The sequence below is a fragment of the Lepidochelys kempii genome, chromosome 2 (assembly GCF_965140265.1).
Source record: "Lepidochelys kempii isolate rLepKem1 chromosome 2, rLepKem1.hap2, whole genome shotgun sequence".
In the NCBI taxonomy this organism is placed as follows: Eukaryota; Metazoa; Chordata; order Testudines; family Cheloniidae; genus Lepidochelys; species Lepidochelys kempii.
Window position 1 is genome coordinate 184,517,669 of NC_133257.1, and position 14,060 is coordinate 184,531,728.

Consider the following 14,060-nt stretch of genomic DNA (forward strand, 5'->3'; position numbering starts at 1 on the left):
GTTTAGCCCGGGGCCCATGATGATGCAGGGAAATATGCAAGGAAGGATTTACTGACTTCCACTAATGGGGCTAGTTCCCTGTGACACATCAATTAACTTTTTAGAGTCTGATATAATAGGAATGTATTGTTTGTGTTGCTAATCCACCAGAAATGCTTCTTTCCCTGCTTTCAGGTTAATTGTAAAAACATTCCTAGTTAAAATTGTGCGTGAACTTATTTTGAAGCTTCTCTTTATATTAAAAATGTACTCAAATGCTGTCCCTCCCCTTCCTCCAGGTGCTTTGCTGTTCTTAATGTTTCCCTTGATGTCACTGTAAAATGAAATGTGACACTTTTTTAGGGAAACAGGTTGTTTCACCAAGAAAATTGTATGAATGTGTGATAAGCTTTAAGGGACGCATGCATGCAAGCATGCATACATATATGTGCATGTAATTTATCTAATTTCAGGTGGCAGCCAAATGTTACCAAAAAGGAGGAGCAATTGAGAAGGAAAAACTGGCTTTAGCGCATGATGCTGTACTTAATGTGCAGTCAAAGAAAAGCAGCCCCAAGTAAGTGCTGAAATACAACTGTATTTGTTAGTAGTGTTTCTTGGAAAATATAGGGAACAAAGTGTTCTTGTTGATGGAACTGCTGATATACCAGAATTGTGAAAAATAATGTAAAATTGAATTGGTTGTGCATATGTGACCTTTTTTGTTTTAAATAGGGAAAAACAGATGGACTATATGTACCTGGCTAAGACCTATTTGGAATGTGGAGAGCCAAAACTATCCCTGAAATGTCTGATTTACGCAAAAGAATTTCAGCTTTGTGCAGAACTATATGAAAAATTAGGCAAGGTACAAAAATCCTCTTCCCGCTCCCCAACCCAATGTTTAACAGAGTCTGTCTTCTTATGGGGTTTTTAGATCTATTTAGGGATTTTTAAACATCATGGTCCTAGACAGGACACTTTAAAATTTGTGTTCTTTACCTCATTTTAGTATTGGTGAGATTAGATAAATGTTCTTCCACCACATACTGGTAGAGTCATACGTAAAATACTGTGTTTTTCAGGTGGATTGTATGTCCAAGAGCAACATGCATCACAGAAGAGAAATAAGAGCGAAGAGGCGATAGCAGGGACTCTGCATTAATAGATTAGGTTTCTTTACCGTTTCCCACAACGCCAAACAGTAGTCATTCTTGCTTTGCCTTTGTTGGTGTTTCTAACTTGGAAACCTTTATCTCCATACAGTCAAGTGGGTGGGGAAAGGAGGAAAAATTATTTTTGTTTGATAATTGACTAAGACTGAAATTATTACTCGATAGAACTATTCAGGTGATGCTGGCTTCAGCAGTGTATGTGCCAAGTGGACAATTTCTGCCTGAACTGGTCTAACATGAATAACAATCTATAACGCAGAGTTATACAAATGATTATAACTTTACGGTTTAAACCATTGCCTCTGAACTCTATAATCATCCATTTGCTAAAAAAATGCAGAAACAACTCAAATTGTGTGATGGAGTAATGCACCCCAAATATAAACCAGATTGCAACTCCGATATCTCAGTAATTTAAAAAAAAAAAAAATTGTGGTTCAAAATAAGAGTTTTCAAACACACTTAGCATTAGCCTAACTTTGCTCTCATTGCAGTCAATGATAAAATTCCCATTGACTTCTGTAGGAGCAGTTAGGCCGCAGGTTGCCCACCACTGACCTATCAGGGTAATTAATCTCTGAGCCGTGAGATGTTTCGCTGACGTTGACCGTCCGCAGGCACGGCTCCCCACAGCTCCCAGTAGCTCCAGTTCACTGTTCGCGGCCAGTGGGAGCTGGGGGAAGCGTTAGGCCGCAGGGACGCGCTGGCTGCTGCTTCCCGCAGCTCCCGTTGGCTGGGAATGGCGAACCACAGCCACTGGGAGCTGCAGGGGGCCGTGCCTGTGGACGGTCAACATCAGCAAAATGTATCAGCTCGCAATCAGATTACCCTGATGGGCTGCAGGTTGCCCACCACTAAGTTCTGCCAGTGTAGAGCACTTTTGAAAATCCAGTCCCAGTATATATTTTTTTACCTTAATTTCCAATTTCTTGACTTTAAAATGTTTTGAGTTTTTAAAACAATTCACCATTCTAATTATGGTTTTAAATTAATACATTTATATTTACAAACATAAATCTACTTTAACAATTATTATCTGGATGGGAATGGTTATTCATAGAAGATCATAGGAACTGGCTGCATCCATTTCTCTCTCCCTTGTATGGATAAAAATACCATGTTTTTTTCTGTTGGAATTGTTCATATATTTAGACTGCAATATTAATAAGAGTTATTATGGTGCAGATAAAAGATGCTGCGTATTTCTATAAGAGAAGCCAATGCTACCGAGATGCATCCAGATGTTATGAACAAATCCAGGAGTTTGATCTTGCGCTTAAGATGTGTTGCCATGAGGAACTGTATGAGGAAGCAGCTATTTTGGTGGAAAGGTATGTTTGTAAAGAGGATGCTGCAGAGGAAAAAGTCTCCTTTCTTCCTTGTGCTGCTTGAGCATATTAAAGTAGGTTCTCCACAGATTTTGACAAGGTTTTTAATTGGTGACATTACTTTTGCATCAAGATTAAATTCATTTGGTTTATGAGAACTCCCACCAGCTTGAACTGTGAGAGAGAACTTGATTTTTTCCCAGGACTTAGTTCACTCCCTTAACGTCAGCCATGTCAAGTCTTCAGTTCTCCATCTGGACTGGTCTCCTCAACTAGATCCCTAAGGCCGATATCCCAAAGATTCAAGAAAACAACAGATTCATTAACCTTAATGTGGTCCCCTTGTGAGCATACATTATGATAGATTGCTCACAACGGGTATGTCTAAACAGGGATAAAAGACCCTCCACTCTTGCAGGGTCCCAGAATTTGGGCTGCAGCCTGAGCCTGAATTTCTACACAGCAATTTTTCAGCCCCGGAGACAGCGAGCCCTGTGAGTCCAAGTCAGCTGACCAGGTCAGTTGCAGGTTTCTTATCCCTGTGTAGACACAGCCTTAATGAGAAAATTCAATGTTTTGTTTTCTCCTCAATGTCCAGGCCTTTTTTACGGCACACAATTCAAACTCTGCTCTGAAGACAGAATTAATTTCTTCATGGGATTTTTTTATGCTGCTCATCTCTATAAATGTCTGAGTGCTTCAGAAATATTAGGGAATTTATCGTCACAACATTCCTGTAAGACCAGGAAGTGGTATTTTTCCCATTTTTACAGATGGGAAACTGAGGCATGGAGATTACGGTCAAAAGCATCCATTCGTTTTGAGTTCCAAATCTGAGATGATTTGGACCTTTATTTTTCAGAGTATTTATCATTCTGTAGCACTTCATATGTTCAAAGCTCAACTCCCAAAGACTTCAATTGCTGCTGTGAGTTCTCTTAGCACTTCTGCGAGTCAGACACCAGGGTCTCAAGTCAGGCACCCAGAAAATGAGGAGTACATAGCTACCACCTCTGAAGTTTGGTTTAAGTGACTTGCTAGCATCATGTAGAAACGGTTTAGCTGAGGCAGGGAAAAAATCCAATTCTCCAGGGTAGATTCAACTGTGGGATCATCCTTTCTCTTCCTGCAATCTCTTGCGTCATTCACTACACACATTCCAGCTTTGCAAGTTATGAATCAGGGGTCCTAAAGACAACAACCTCCTTCACTATACAACCCTGATTAATTCCCAGAGCAGGACTGTGCACTGAATGACATAGGGGTCTTGTGGAAAACACAATATACAGTCATGTTATTGAGTGCCAAATTAAGCTTGCACAGGTAAGCTTAATTCTTGCTTTTCCTTACTTTTAGTGATTGACTTTGCAACATTGATGACATAAATTGAACACAAAAACCTATGTTAAAATTTCTAGCTTTTTTTTTTAAAAGCAAACCGAAAAAACAAATTCTATCATGTGGCATCATATTGATACCACATAGAATCTTTAGATCCACCACACAGACTTCTGTCTGTTAAGCTAACAGAGTAACTGATAGCAATAGGAGATTGTTATCCTCTATAAAGACTAGAGAGAAAGGGAGCACTTTGCTGATGGGTTTCACAGATATTTGCTGATAGCAGAGGAATGGTGAGATGTATGAAGGCTCTGGAGGGGAGTATGCTCTACTTGGCACAGACCTTCCTGTCCCATCCCTCTAACCTGCCCTTGTCATAGTCCTGTCTTTTCCCCAGCCTGCCTTTCGTCACAGTCCATTTTTCTCATCTAGCCATGCCCAGTCGCCGCCACTCAGGCTTCTCATCCCGGTCCCCACCTCCTTGCCAAGCAACTTCTAGTCTTACCCCTTCATATTACCAGTCCCAGCTTCCCACAACTCCCCGTCTCCTTGCCCATCCAGTTCCCCCTTCTCTTGGCTCCTCATCCAGTCTGTCTCTCTCCACCACCTTGGCCTCTACTTACCCATCCCCACTGTCTCCCACTCCCAAACTCTCTCCGTGGTCTCCTTGTTATCTCAGATTCCACCTCTTTCCCTGGCTCCTCAACAGATATGACTCCCCTTCACCTCTCCTCACCCCACTGGTTCTCATTCCCAGTCTCTTTCCTCAGCCAGTCCCAGTGTTCTCCCTCACTCCCCCGGGCTCCTTATTTGACCAGTCTTTCCTCCCACCCCCACCCCACACACATCTGCTATCTCAGAGTCCTTTTTTACCATTTCTCTTCCCAGCTCCCAGTCCCAGTCTCTTTGCCCAACCTGTCACAGCCCCTCCTCCCACCTCATATATTGGGACTCCCAGTCCCAATATTCCTCTCCCCTCACCTCCCAACCTCTAGACTAGTCTCTCCCCTTTACCAGGGACCTTGTCCCTACCACCCACTCCTCGGCAGGTCCAGTTCTTCTTTCCGGTGCATCTGAGTAAGGCAGTTTTCTCCTCCTGCTGGGCTCAGACAACATGGAAGAGTTACTGAGAGCTCAGGGAAGATGGGTTATCTGCTGTCAGTTTAGGTGCCCAGGCCCCTAACTGCAATTGCAGGGAAAGTCCTGCTCAGCCCTGGGCAGGAGCATGCCCAATGTGGACAGAATCTTTGGGGAATTTAGCAGCTAAACTTGATGAAATCCTCTATGCATGTCTGAACTGCAATTTTTCATAACTTGGTTTATAACTGTCCTCTCGGAACTATGCCCCAGTTTGAGCCCCTTCCTGTACCCCAAACCTCTCATCCCCAGCCCTACCCAAGAGCCTTCACCTTCAGCCAGAGCCCTCATCCACCCCAGCCCCGAGCTTCCTCCCACGCTCTGAACCCCTCAGTCCCACCCCCGCCACACATCATCTCCATATTGGTGCACATAACAAAATTAATTCCGCATATGGATGTAAAAAATTAGAGGGAACACTGATGGTGGGGACACTAGACCTTTTCAAAATAAAAGGTTTTCCGGGATGTTTTAGCATGGACAAAACATATTTTTCCCCAGCTTTGCTCTTGGAAATGATTGAACCTTTTTGGCTGAAATTTTCAAATAAAATTCAACCTGAATCAGATACCCAGCATGAAAAATTTCAGCCCAAATGCTTAAAGTTTGGCAGAATTATGAGCAACTGAAAACAGGGTCTTACGATGGGAAGTATTGGGCAACCTTCATGGATACGTAGATAGCAAGGCCAGAAGGTACTATTGAGATTATTTAATCTGACCTCTTATATAACACAGACCATAGAACTCCCCCAAAATAGTTATTAGAGCATATCTTTTAGAAGAAAATCCCATCTAAAATGTGCTAGTGATGGACCTTAATAGGCAGTGCTGCCTAGAACTAGCTCCACCTAGAACCATAGGGTTAGAAGGGACCTCAGGGTCATCTAATTTAGCCCCCTACCAAGATGCAGGATTTGTTGTCTAAACCATCCAAGATGGCTATCCAGCCTCCTTTTGAAATCCTCCAGTGAAGGAGCTTCCACAGTTTAATTCAACAATTTAAAACTTCAGAGTAAAGTATATATGTTCCTCAAACAGCATAGTAAATGGTCATATTCTGTATGACACAGCATGAAATCTTATGTTTATATAATGTGGTAATTTGGAAAATAACTCTTATTACCACTGTACGTGGGAAGTTTTTTTTTTTTTTTTAAAGAATAGCATTTACCAAATGTATAGAAATAGTTTGATTCAAAATTGGAATTCTTAAAATTATTTTTAATATCTAATGCTTTATTTGAAATCAACCTTGCAAAATCATTTATGCAAATTTACCATCCCAGGCACAAAATCTACTCCTCCACTCTTACCATGAAAAAAATGATAATGAAAAGCTAATGATGACTTACTCACCTGTCAAAAAACATTACTTTGCCCTCGGTGAGTGGGCTTGAAAAGACTATTGCAAGGTTGAAGTTTGGCTATGAAACAAGTTTATTAATTTATTGACATCATATAACAGTAATTGACCATTAGCTGAATGTCAGAACTAATTTTGAAAAAGGTACCTTGATCTGCCACTCAGAAGCAAGAAATGGGGGAGAGATTTATGTACCGTACTATGGCGCACATGTATTCTGTTAATCATAAAGTGATCAGTGATTGATGTAAGCTTTTGTTTGGATTTACCAAGTTTGACCCCTGAAGAATATTTGATAATGTGAGGGTCTTAGTCTCAAAATTCTGACTGTTCATGTAGCAGATTCATAATTATCATATGTATCTTAATAGGAGTTCATACCCGCTGTGTTTTGAATGACTTTAATCTTACTTTCATCATCATTTTAAAGTAGTATGTAGCAAGACCCACTGACATTCTGAGCTTCTAATCTGATTCCTGATTGAAATTTTAGTGGTCTTAATTCAGACAGCTTTAAATTGGTAATGAAATGATCTGTAGATTTTTTTTTAAAGTACTGTGATAATTTTTCATATCTTTGAGACCTCTCATCATTATGCACAATATTTGAAGTGCCCCTGGAGAGGACCTGACTAGCACAGAGTTATTACCTTGCTCGACATTGTGTGATCTTTTTAAAAAATGCTAGATTGTGTCTGTCTGATTTATTTATATATGGTAGTAATGTGACATTGATGTATCTTTATTCCAGATATGAAGAAATACTAAGGGCGAAAAGACAACCAGTTTCCAAACTCTCATACTCTGCAAACCAGTTTTATTTGGAAGCATCTGCAAAATACTTGCGTGAAAACAAAACCAAGGAAATGATGGCAGTCCTCTCCAGACTTGACACCGAGGACCAGCTTGTATTCTTGAAATCACGCAAGTGCTTGGCCCAAGCAGCAGACTTGTTGAGGAGGGAGGGTCGACAGGAAGAGGCTGCTATGCTGATGAAACAGCATGGGTTTGTGCTGGAAGCAGCCAAGCTCACTACCAAAAAGGAATTTCGAGCATCATGTCTGCTTGCTGCAGTCCGTTTCAGCATAACTGGCTGTTCAGAATTGGAGAACAGAGACACCATCCTGGAAGAAGCCTTAGAGCTTTGTAAGCAAACAAATCAAAAATCCAGCATTGCTGAGGCAACTTTTCTGCAGGGAGTTCTAAAGAAAGATTTTAGAAAGCTTGAAGAGGCCTTCTACAAGTTCTTGCCTTTGAATCATTGTGCTGGTGTGGTGGAAGCCCTCTTTGAATCAACCCACTGTGAACCAAAAAGCCAGGGCATCTTTTTTCTGGCACCTTGTGGTTTAGAGGCCCTTCTAAATCTGTTCAGAGCTCTCCAAAAAGCAGCCACCAATGCTGAGAAAGAAATGGTCAAGTCATGTTTTGATTATTTTGGGATTTTGCCCATAGATGGCAATGTTTGCCAGGTGTCTCAAAATGAAGCTGGACATATTCTTCAGTTCTTGCCAGATAATCCTATTCTGAAAGAGAAGAAAACTAAAGATCACTTCATTGTAGGCATGGAAGAGGTAAAGTCTGCACTGAATAAGCACTTCTTAAGCAGGCTGTGTTCAATTACATGCAGTATACTTGAGCAGAGTTACCCTGATATTTGCATGAAGTTCATTGCTGGCTTGAAGTGTGAGGATAAAACCTGCAAAGATTTCCATAGACCTTTGTTGCGTCATGAGGCAAAGTCTATACTTCAGTGTAAAATGCATCTGGCAGCAATAAATGGACTGTTGTTACAGGCCAAGAGAGTATTCCCAAAAGAGCTGTTGCATGAATTTAATGACATTGATGAAATTTTGACTGCGGATAAATATATATTATGCAAATCCCTATTAGATTTTGTTTTCCCGAAACATTTCCATCTGAGAGTGGTGTCTGAAAACCCAAAGGCATGCAAAGATATCTTGGGACTCCATCAGTTTTCTAAACCCTGTAGGATGGTGTTGAAGGAGTACATCATATTTCAGTTTAAAAGTGAAAATGCCATAAACAGAAGAGAATCAACCGACTTGTGGCTCAGGGCAATGCAAGTTTTCATCTTGTCTTCCAGTTATCCTGAAGAATTTGAGAAGCTCCTTGCTAAGGAGGAAGATGATTATAATAAAGAACTGAAGTTATTAGAAGCTAAAAAATATAAAAAGGAGGAAAGAGGCAGAGGAGGAAGACCCAAAGGGGTAGATGGCAGATATGGCATGTTGATACCTGATAAATATTCTGGAAATGCAGAAAACACACACTTATGTTTCATTCGACTTCTTGAAAATTCGCTAGAGCAGCTCTATGTTTACAGAAACCCAGAAGACTGTAAATGGATGTTTTTCCGTTTTATGAATGTCCTGGTGAAGAAATGCATTGAACCTCTGATTCCTAGCATAGGAAATACAGTGATGTTGCTGGAATTCCAGTATATTCTCTGTTGTGCTGTCCTGATGCGCCTCTGCAAGAACATTACTCTGTGTCTTCCAAAAAGTTACATCGCTCTCTTTCATTACTGGGAGTTTTTGTTCAGAAAAAAAGACCAGAAGAAAGAGATTAGAGACATGTTTTCCATTATACAGGAGTACAAACCAAAGGACACAAATGAGGCTGTGAAGGAGTTCAAATTTCATCTCCTTTATGTTGCAAAAGTTTTGTGCGGCGCTAAAAACAGTAATTTCAATGTTCTTCTTGATGCTTTCAGGGATCCTGATTGCATTACGTCAGGGGAAGCAGAGCGTACAATGGTGTTATGCTTAGTGATGTTAGTGAATGCTGATCAAGTGCTTAGTCCTAGATGTAAATCCCTTTTACATGAACACTTTCCTGAAATCAAGTCAAAGTTAATAAATATGAAAAAAGATTGTCCATCCAAAGTGCCTGAAAGATTGGTTAAGATTGTGGAACGCGTGAATGACGCTGTAGATGTGAGGAAAATAGCAGAAGGCCTGCAGGAGCTGCTGATTGAACGAGATGAGGAGTACTTAGCTGACTGCCACTGGAAGTGGGACACTATGTATGCCAAAGGAGCAAGTATACGGGGCATCTTTTATGAGCAAGTTAACCTAGACAGAATTGAATCACATTTGGATCCTTTGGAATATTTTGAGGAGCCAGAAACGGAACTTGAAAGGGATCTCTATGTGGAAGAGAGAGAGGATCCACTAACAGCCATAGCATCCATAAAGCAACAGAAACAACAGCAGAAAGCTCATGCTAAGCGGAAATTGTGGCGTTTGTTTCTTTTAGCCTATTATTGCATAAAATGGAGGAGGAACTCGTGTTCAAAAACAGATCCCATTGGGATGGAAATGAAAGAATTGGTGTCAGGAATCTTTAAAAAAGCAGATATCGACCGAACACAATGTGACCTCTGTGGAGTCAAATTTATTCAGGGTCCTGAAAACTACTTTATCCAGAAAGAAGACTTAGAGAGAGAAACTTCTGAAGCTGTGACACCAACAGAGACTGATCCAGGAGAAAAGGAGAGCATAGAAAGGAGTGAAACTGTTGTGGCGAGTGAGACTTATGTAAAGCACAGACACCTGGATGAGCACAGAAATAAATACACTGCCTACCAGAATTATTTTGAATTTTTCAAAAGAAATGTGGATCCAAAATTACGTGAAGGGTTAGATATAGTGGACACAATTGAACAAAATACCTGGATCACAAGTCACTTGATATTTAAAGAACATTCCAATGTGGTGCAAAGAAAAATTCAAGAGAACATAAAGAAGATTTCTGATATAGTAGAGGACATCTATAAGAGAAAGGCTTGGGCTGATGGTAAGACTTCTTTTTGTTGTGTTGCCTATGATGCCATCTCATCATTGCTTGTAGCTTGAATGGTCTTGTATTTTAGGTTCCTCCAACACTTGAATGATGTGACACATAACTGAGGAAAATGTGTTGCTCAACAATATGAGCTAAGTATGCGAGTATCTATACATATTTTTGTGCAGCAGTAATATAGGCCCTGATTTCTTCTTTTACTTATTCTGATTTTCAGTGGAAGTACTCCTGATTTATTCTAGTGCAAGTGAATGGAGAATCAGGCCCATATTGTTAGTCTGCTTGTAAAGAAAGATCTACAGTGCCTCTCAGTTTTTGCCAAACAAAGCGAGTTAAAATTAAGGATGCTATTGACATTCATATTTTATTTATTTAAATTTTATATTTAATGAACAGAGAGTATTTAAATAGTACAATCAGCACATAAAATGAGTAGTCTAATAGGGTCTCAAGTTCAGCTCTTTGTTAAAGTCTTTTTTTATAGTTTAGATACATGATCAGGTGCTGCTGTCATGCTTCTGTGGCAGTTTCTAACTTGTCTGAAGTGTACTCCTAGAAACACCTCTAAGGTTATGTCTATACTGAGAAGTTTTAGGAACTCTTCAGCTCTTGGTATAGCAGCTCTACTGGTGCTAGCAAGATGGGAGCACTGGTGTTAGGGTAGTGTCCAGGTTAGACTGTGCTTTGAGTAAGAACACCTGCAGTTAGTCTACACTTGCACCCCCAGAGTGCTAGCTACACTGATGCTAGACCGATGTTGGGAGCATTACTAAAGATCCTCAGTGTGGACAAGGCAAAAAAGTAATGCTAACAGTGACTGAACAGGAGTTGCATTAAGTTTTATGTCTTAGGAAATAAATATGTTACAAATATTATTTCACATTTGTTTACCATATATTTGATGTTTTGCACTGTTTCTGGCAAGGAAAAATAAAATTAGTAATGAGTGGGTGGATGATCTAGGAACAGAATAGAATGGACTAATTGCTCCTAGGAAAAAACTAGCACCTTAAACCAAAACTGTGCCATTAACTCTAGACCAGCCTTCAAAAGTGTCATGACAGTTCATCAACCATGGCATAACATCCACTTGTCTAAGGTGACTTATAATGAAAAAACAAACGATATTTCACTCACCCATCAAAAAAACCCTACTTGCTGTGATGAATAGAATTTTGCAAGGCTGTCATAAGCCTGTGTTCACCAGTGTGTTACGTAAGTCTTATGTTACTCCTCTCATGGGAATGTTATACAGTTTGGAAAATTTCTATATACAGACTGTAGTAAGAGGCCCTGAAACATAAACCCCTGTATCAGAGGCCTGGTCTGAGGCCTAAAGCCTGAACCAAAGTACTTCCAGGCATTGCTAAGCAAAGCTGGGCTATGAGCCAGAGGCAGGCCCTAACTGCAGAACTTGGCAAGAAAAAGGCTCCTAGAAAGCACACGCTAATAATATAAGTAGTAATAAGAGGAACGGGTGGCAAGATGGCACCTGGACATCCCGATATGAGGACACTTCACAAAGATAACAAGGAACAGCCAGGTGCATCCCAAAGACAGAGTCAAAAGGACAGCATGATGGACAGATGTGTTTATTTGAACCAACATGATCAAAGGGGGAGACAGCACCCTAATGAGTCAAGGGGCTGTACCTCAATATGTCAGTAGGGATGAGTGATCTGTCCTGCAACTGTGTAAAAATAGGTCCCGGAGCGCATATCTTTGTCCAGCCTAGGAGGCAGTGGAGTGTCCCGCTACTGACTGAGCTGAGCCCATTGCCAGGGGGCACACATTCGTAGTATGTCCTGTAGAGTCTACAGGGAACTATTACTATGCTTCGTTTGACAATAAACCTGGTCGGGTGCCTTCGTACCTTACTAGTCTGTGGTCTTTGGGGGGTCTCTTGGGGTCTGCTGTGTCAGCTATCTGCGCAGAACTGGGGCAGCACACAGAGGGAACATGCACGCAGCCGACTGTTGTCATCGTCGAACCAGAGCAGAGCACCTCACTGGTAGCTACCGACAACACATACAAAGATATAAAGTGCATAAAGTCAGTTTATTACACATGCTGTGGGCTTGCCTCTCTGTCACCTTACATTGGAGAAAGTTGCTGATTTTTATTTAGAACAAACCATACTCAAATTTCACTGAGCTTTTTTACACTTACTAGATAATAAAATAAACAAATATAAAATTAATATACACAATCTTTGCAGTAGCAGAGAGATGTATTGCTATGTGCACTGGAAATACAAACATCTCTTATTGCTGCAGATTTTGGCTGACCAATGTCAACATTTTTCCTCTGTGGGAAAGCATCATACAGAACCAGAGAAAAGCTGAAGATTTCACTTTAATTTGGGAGTCCTTTATTTCAAGTCTTGGTTAGTTAATGGACCCTGACATGTTTTGACTTCTGTTTTAACATAATTAAGTAGTAGGCCACATCGTCAGCTAGCATAAGTAAGCATAGCTCCACTGAAGTCAACACAGGTTTGCTACTGTTCCCAAAGAAACAGCTGTCATCGATTATTTGTCTAAAGTCATCTGCCAACTAGAGTACTTCTGTTCAGTGAAAATCCTGATTATTATTATTATTATTATGCTAATTATTCACATACCTAATTGTTAATGGTAGATTTAGCTGCATGATCTCGGTACCTGTTATCTGTTTTTCCATCCTGGAGGAAACTTTACAAACAAGTTTATATTTTGCGTCTGAAGTTTTGTTTTTTCTTTGAAGGTGTTCTTGTTAAGTCTGTAATATTACAGTTCATTAAACAAGTGCAACAATACATTTGTAGTGTATTGTGCCTGAACCTGTAGAGTTTTAGGGGATTGAGGAGGGAATTCAAGGAATCTTCTCGTTTGCCCTCTGCGCAGAGCTAGCCATAATGTTGATGGGGAGTTCAGGCTCTGCATGGCCTTTCTAAAAGGGACAGGGAGAGGGTGTGGCTGTGACCCTCCCCCTCTGTCTGGCAGAATTGATTGATGGGGAGAGGAGTGCATGCTCTATCCTCTTCCATGGTGGTATCTCTCCCCTACATCATGTACTTCTGGAAGTCCCCAGGAAGAATTCTTGTTGATTCAGACAAAATCCTTCCTAGAGTTTTCAGTGCAACGTAGTCATAGAATCATAGAATATCAGGGTTGGATAGTCCTATAACACCTTTCCTTTAGTCACTATCCACCTCTCCAAGTCACTGTCCAGCCCTCAGATAATAAGCATGATCTTTTAACAATTTATCTATTTCAGCTGAAGAAATAATGACCAAGCCTGTCAGCAGTTTATCCGTTAATCTTGGTGATGCTCGTAAGTGGCTGAAGAACACTGAGTCACATATGGTAAAGGAGGAAGGTATGTCATCAAATTATACAAGTCTCCATATCCACAGAAAATGTGTGGTTATATTTTAATTTGAAGATACTCACCTTCTAGGTTTTATCAAGGCCACAACCATTATTGCATAGCCAAAGAGGACTGAGTAGGCTGTGTATGCAGGTAGTGGTGGTTCAGGTGCACTGTTCAGAATATAACAAATAACTGTGGAAAAGGGAAGGGAAATGGAACCTTCTTCACCAAAGACTAGGACATTTGTTTCTCAGAACTTTACAGCATCAGTATGTTTTTTGGACTGGTATCTGTATAACCCCAAGTTCTTAGGTCAGTGGTTTCTAATAGGACTGATTAACCATTTTTTTTTTTACATGTTCTGTTTTCATCTGGGTACAGGACAGAAGAAAGACAAGTCAAAGGAAAACAAAAAGACCCCTACATGTAAAATATTCTTTCTATAAGACATCATGATTTGCACATGTACCTTAATCCATCACAACACTTAAGCATAAGCTTAATGTTAATCATGGAAGTAGTTCTACTAACTTCCTTGGGAGTACTTTGGTGCTTA

General features: G+C 40.4%; 1 protein-coding gene across 9 annotated transcripts in view; it reads left to right on the forward strand.

Moving 5' to 3' along the window:
- Window positions 1-14,060, forward strand: part of TRANK1 (tetratricopeptide repeat and ankyrin repeat containing 1) — a 92,844-nt gene that overhangs the window by 76,537 nt on the left and 2,247 nt on the right. For all 9 annotated transcript variants that reach the window (XM_073332986.1, XM_073332989.1, XM_073332988.1 and 6 more), the window contains 5 exons: window positions 453-556; window positions 715-847; window positions 2,340-2,485; window positions 7,077-10,144; window positions 13,409-13,510. In XM_073332986.1, coding sequence (XP_073189087.1) covers window positions 453-556; window positions 715-847; window positions 2,340-2,485; window positions 7,077-10,144; window positions 13,409-13,510 — 3,553 coding nt within the window. The remainder of the gene's footprint in view (window positions 1-452; window positions 557-714; window positions 848-2,339; window positions 2,486-7,076; window positions 10,145-13,408; window positions 13,511-14,060) is intronic.